Source organism: Canis lupus, chromosome 10 (assembly GCF_011100685.1).
Source record: "Canis lupus familiaris isolate Mischka breed German Shepherd chromosome 10, alternate assembly UU_Cfam_GSD_1.0, whole genome shotgun sequence".
NCBI lineage: Eukaryota > Metazoa > Chordata > Mammalia > Carnivora > Canidae > Canis > Canis lupus.
Genome location: NC_049231.1, coordinates 1,013,824 through 1,019,282, shown reverse-complemented (window position 1 = coordinate 1,019,282; position 5,459 = coordinate 1,013,824). Strand labels below are relative to the sequence as shown.

The following is a 5,459-nucleotide window of genomic DNA, read 5'->3' as shown; positions in this document are numbered from 1 at the left end:
TGAGAGGAGTAAGAAGGAACCTGGGATTTGTTCACTGGCCTAATGCCTTTGGCTGTCTGCCAGAAATAGGCTAGAGCACCTGAGAGGAAACTGTATGGCAAAATGTGGGATTTTTTTTTTTAAGTATTTATTTATTCATGAGAGACACACACACAGGCAGAGGGAGGAGCAGACTCCATGCAGGGAGCCCGACGTGGGACTTGATCCCAGGTCTCCAGGATCACAGCCTGGGCTGAAGGCGATGCTAAACCGCTGAGCCACCCGGGCTGCCTAAAATGATGGGCTTTTTGTATCAGTTTTCAGAAGGTACCATATGCCAACATTCCCTATTTTCCAGATTATGATTTCTCATATAGACTCCTAGAAATGAGAAACGAAGATCAATTCCTATAGTTCTAATAAAGGCTTACAAAGAGGCACTGTCAGGGTAATGAATGTGGTTAGTTGTATTGCGCTGTAATAACAAGACAAAAACAAAAGTTGCTCTGGTTTTGGTCTGACATGCCAATAGGTTCTATTTTCACATTTTTCTACCTGGTAAGTCCATTGAATAAGAACTGTTGGCGGTGGGAGCACCTGGGTGGCTCACTGGGTTAAGCATCTGCCTTTGGCTCATGATCTCAAAGTCCCAGGATTGAGCCCTGCATCAGGCTCCTCCCTCAGAGGAAAGTCTACTACTCCCTCTAACACTCCTCCCTCTCGTGCTCAATCTCTGTCTCAAATAAAATATTTAAGAAAACAACACTATTTTGGGGGCTCCACTCAGAATCATTGACATCCCTGCCTTTTGCCTCCCTGCTTCCCCAGAGGAGACTGGGGAATTTTTCCTGATCTGGGTTTGGGTCTAGAGAAATCCTTAGGTGACAGGGATATGAGGCAGGAAAAGCAGTAGCTAGAAAGGGCGATGGCCCATTTGTCAGCATGGGGCAAAGGTGAGGGGGGAAAGTCTGTGCCAGGAACAGGTGGATAAATATTTTTGAACATATGTCCTTCACTGTTTTCAGAAAGGCCAAATTTTTTTTGGCTGGGGTGTAGAGAAGGTGAACTTTAGGAAGCTGTCACTCAGATTAGAGAAGCACTGAGGAAAGCACGGGTTTGGACCATCTTGTTCCTCCGGCTTGTTTCTTTCTGGAGCAGGTGAGGACCACCCACAGCTTGTAAGGGTGGGGACAAAGCTATGTCCAGGGTTATCGAAGTTTCCAAGACAGAGCCACTTCCTAACTCTGACTAGTCTTGGTGTCTCTGCCCCAATCCTTTCCCCATTTCCCACCCCAAGCACTACTTTCATGTTTCCTGTGGGCTATTCCTGCTGACCCCCCATGATCTAGACTGTGCTGTTCCTTTGCCATTTTTTTTTAAGATTTTACTTATTTATTCATGAGAGACAGAGACAGAGAGAGAGGCAGAGGGAGAAGCAGTCTCCATGCAGGGAGCCAGACGTGGGACTCGATCCCGGGTCTCCAGGATCATGCCCTGGGCTGAAGGCGGCGCTAAACTGCTGAGCCACCCGGGCTGCCCTTTTTTTTTTTTTTTTTAAAGATTTTATTTTTATTTATTTATTTATTTTTAAAAAGATTTTATTTATTCATGAGAGACACACAGAGAGAGGCAGAGACACAGGCAGAGGGAGAAGCGGGCTCCATGCAGTGAGCCCAACGTGGGACTTGATCCCGGGACTCCAGGACCACGGCCTGGGCCAAAGGCAGGCACCAAACCACTGAGCAATCCAGGGATTCCTAAGATTTCATTTTTAAGAGATCTCTACACTCAACATAGGGCTCGAACCTAATGACCCCGAGATCAAGAGTCTCGTGTTCTAATGACTGAGCCAGCCAGGCACCCCTTTGTTGTGTCTTGCTGTCCCCATTGACTGTCTTTCCAAGAAATGGCCAGAAAGGAGCCCTGACCTTCCAGCCATCTTTCACGAAAAACAGGCCACCCTCCGAACACACTTTCCAGCCAGATCCCGAGACCTGCCAGGATCTCTGGCACACTGCTCCCTCCTTAGCCCCTCTGGCTGAGTTACCTATCCAACTTAGCTCTGGGGGTGGCCCTGGAGGAGGCTGCTTGCCCGACTGAGGCCCACATTCTGCAGCTTCAGCCTATTAGGATGGGAGGAAAGTGAACTGAACCTCTCCTCCATGAGAGTAAAAAGCACAATGAGGAAAGCATCGGCAATTCTAAGGTCACTGAGGGATCTAGGGGGACCTGCGGGGAAGCTTGAATGAATCCAACAGTCAGCTACTTACCTGTGGAATGTATTGATTGTGGCAGATACACCCGCTGGCGTGATAGATCCACCAGCCACCTGCCATACTGCTAGTGACATAGTTCAAAGATTTTGCTGTCAATATGCCCTAGAGCTGCAGGAATGAGGTTTGGGAGCGTGAGGAAGAATTAGGCAAAAAGCAGGACACCTGGGTGGCTCAGCGTTTGGCGTGATCCTGGAGTCCTAGGATCCAGTCCCGCATCAGGCTTCCCGAGGGAGCCAGCTTCTCCCTCTGCCTGTGTCTCTGCCTCTCTCTCTGTGCCTCTCATGAATAAATAAAATCTTTTTAAAAAATTAGGCAAAAAGCTGAAGAAACCTCTAAGTTAAAAACCTCTCAGTGTCTATGGATGATGACAACGTAACTTAGCAAATGTTCCACAGTTACTCGGAGGTGCTTTATGGGATTCGGGAAGGTGCATTCAGGGATTTGTCAAGGTTTATTTCAGATATTCAATGCCATCTAGGGAATAAGTCTCTTCTTGCAGGACTATGTTCAAGGATGGGACATAGTAAGTAGTTAGAAATGTAGAAGAGCACTCAGGACAGATGTATGTTCTTTATTTCATGCTGCTGAACATGTGACTGGTGTTCGCTTTGCCCCTTTCTACTTAAGACTTCCCAGCCCCTAATTCTTATTCCATTTTGCATTTCCCCCCTTTTCTTTCAGCCATCATATACAGTGCATGTAACATGTACTAAGCACGACAGGTAATTTAACCTTTTTCTCATTCATCCACCCTGTACTAAGTCCCCAATGCTGTAGCTCACTAATTTAATTCATAAACTGAAAAGAGAGATACAATAGAGAATCATAGTACCTAATCTCTCCTGACTCTGGGTCTCCCAGTTCATATCATAAGCTAGAGTGGAAAAGTGACAGGTACATAGGAAATGCCAAAGAACAGGGTTTTAGGTGTCAAGGTCAATGTGTGACAAGGGGACAAGGTTTGAGCAGACAATACAAATGGACAAATATTTGCAGAGATTACCTCTCTTTCTGATTATGGGGGAGAGCAAGTATCTCCTTTCTTCACGTGGCAGAGAAGTGGGCAGACCTGGATCGAGGAGCAACCAAATCTATCAGGACAGTCTCATTTCTCACCTGAACAGTGTGGTATTTTGGGGCCCCTTTATACATGGGTGGAAATAGAGCAGAGGAAGTTTCTGGTGACTTGAAGATGGGGAAGGCCAAGTGGGAACAATTGGGCTGCATTTCCTGCAGAAGTTTGGAGATGATGGATGAAGTGTGCCCTGAGTCATGGGCTCCTTTCAGACCACAGCCCTCAGGGAAATGGTTTTTGTGTTTCTGGTTTATCTCCTCTCCAGTGTACTCTGTTTCAGATATGTGTGGCCTCAGATTCATCATGATACAAGTTGAACTGTTTTTTTGCTACCTCCTGCTGCACCCTGTGGATGTCATTTCACATGGAAACTGGACAAACATTCCCTCATCTTTGAGATCCTGGACACCTTCCTCAGACTCCTTGTCCTGCCAGACTCTGCTCCCAAAGTCCCTGCCTGGCTTCACCTACATGGCTCCTCTGCCCAAGTTCCTGGTGGGCTTGCCACTGGTGATTGCCCTGGAGAAAGCTGGTTGCCAGGCTGATGTCTGGCCCCTGCAACTTCAGCTGTACCGTCAGGGGGGTGTAAAAGCTACACAGATCCTCATCCGACATCTTCAAGAACTCCAGCAAAGGAGAAGCACGGGAAGGGCAGTTTCCATGGATGCCCTGGCCTCTGCTCTACAGCTGTTGGCCAGGGAGCAACCAGGCCCAGAAAGGGCTCGACGCTCCCTTCCTATCAATGACTGTGAGCAGGAGCAGGAGGAAAATGTGCATAATGTAGTCCGGTTGTTTCCAGTAGTGGGAACCTACTACAATCTGGGCACAGCTTTGTACTACGCTGCTCAGAGCTGTTCAGACAAGGCCAAGGAACGAGGCCAAGATGGGCTCGTAGACATGGGTTATGACCTTCTGATGACCCTTGCTGGATGGTCTGGGGGACCCACAGGAGTACTAATCAGCTCCGCACTTAAACCTGCAGTGAAGGCTGGGATTCAACAGTTGATCCAGTATTACTATGAGCAAGAGGCCAACACGGCTCTGCCAGTGATCAGCAGGAAGGCCTTGGGGGGTATCTCAGATGTGGGTGACCTAGAAGAAACAACTACCACGGTGCTTTGGTATTAGTTCAGCTCTCTTATTAGTTTAGGGTTTATTTAATAACTCTGACTTAGATGCCGGAAATGGTAGTCTTGGGATATAAAAGGTGGTGATCACAGAATGAATAAATCTAATATTTTGACAAGCTGTAATGTATATGTGTTCAACATCGAAATCCCTGGTTATCAGGGAAGAAGGCAATGCTCTAAAATGCAGGGATTTTAAAGTCTGGGGTTTGGAGTCAGAAGATTTGGATTTGAATCCAGGCTTCACCTGTAGGAGCCTCAATTACAATTCTTCTCCACACTCAGTTTTTAAAACATCTAAAGTAGATAAATAAAATATGTACTTAAAAAAATAAAATAAAATAAAACATCTAAAGTAGAGGCGTGGGACGCCTGTTGGCTCAGGTCGTGGTCCTGGAGTCCTGCATTGGGCTCCGCATGGCGAGCCTGCTTCTCCCTCTGCCTAGGTCTCTGTGTCTCCCATGAATAAATAAAAATCTTTAAAAAGAAACAAAACGTCTTAAGTAGTGATAATCATTTTCCCTGGATGGGTTTTGTGGAAATTAAAAATGATACAAGGAACGTCAGTGCTTAGCAAGGTACCATCAGTAAACGGTTATTTATTGGCACAGCTCGTCGCTTCCCGCCCCAAAGAATCGACATTCCGGGCCCCTCCGGGAGCGCTGGGAGCCTGCAGCGCCCCGGGCCGGTCTCGGTTTCGCTGCCGCCGCGGGGATTCTCGGAAATCAGCTGCGGCGCCGCGCGGCTGTTCCGTCAATGGGACTCCTCCCCTCCGGGGACGGGGGCGGGGCGTCCTTGAGCGATCCCACCAATCGTGGGGCGGGAGGTGTGGTCTCGGCGCCGCTGGTCCCGCCCCGCGGGGGAGGAGTTGTGGCGACGCCAACGGGCGGAGGGCACTGGCAGAACGGCCGCCAGCGTCGCGGTTGCCAGGCTGCGCACGGCGAGCTCCCGGGTTCAGCCGCGCGTTCCAGCCCGCGGGCTCCGAGGGGGCGGGGCCGAGGA

The 5,459-nt window shown here is 48.6% G+C and overlaps 1 protein-coding gene across 2 annotated transcripts; it reads left to right on the top strand.

Annotated features, from left to right (window-relative positions):
• The first annotated feature begins 270 nt into the window (after positions 1-270).
• On the top strand, positions 271-4,576 carry APOF (apolipoprotein F). 2 transcript variants are annotated; one of them, XM_038549503.1, is made up of 2 exons: positions 271-1,137; positions 3,611-4,576. In XM_038549503.1, the coding sequence occupies exon 2, from the start codon at positions 3,613-3,615 to the stop codon at positions 4,456-4,458; it is 846 nt and encodes a 281-aa protein (XP_038405431.1). In that variant the 5' UTR covers positions 271-1,137; positions 3,611-3,612; the 3' UTR covers positions 4,459-4,576. The 2 variants fall into 2 exon arrangements, with proteins under 2 accessions (XP_038405431.1, XP_038405432.1); XM_038549504.1 differs by having other exon boundaries at positions 3,596-4,576.
• Positions 4,577-5,459: the final 883 nt, after the last annotated feature.

Bases quoted from the DNA above. Each gene is read 5' to 3' on its own strand.
- APOF (XM_038549503.1), top strand. From the start codon at position 3,613: ATGTGTGGCCTCAGATTCATCATGATACAAGTTGAACTGTTTTTTTGC.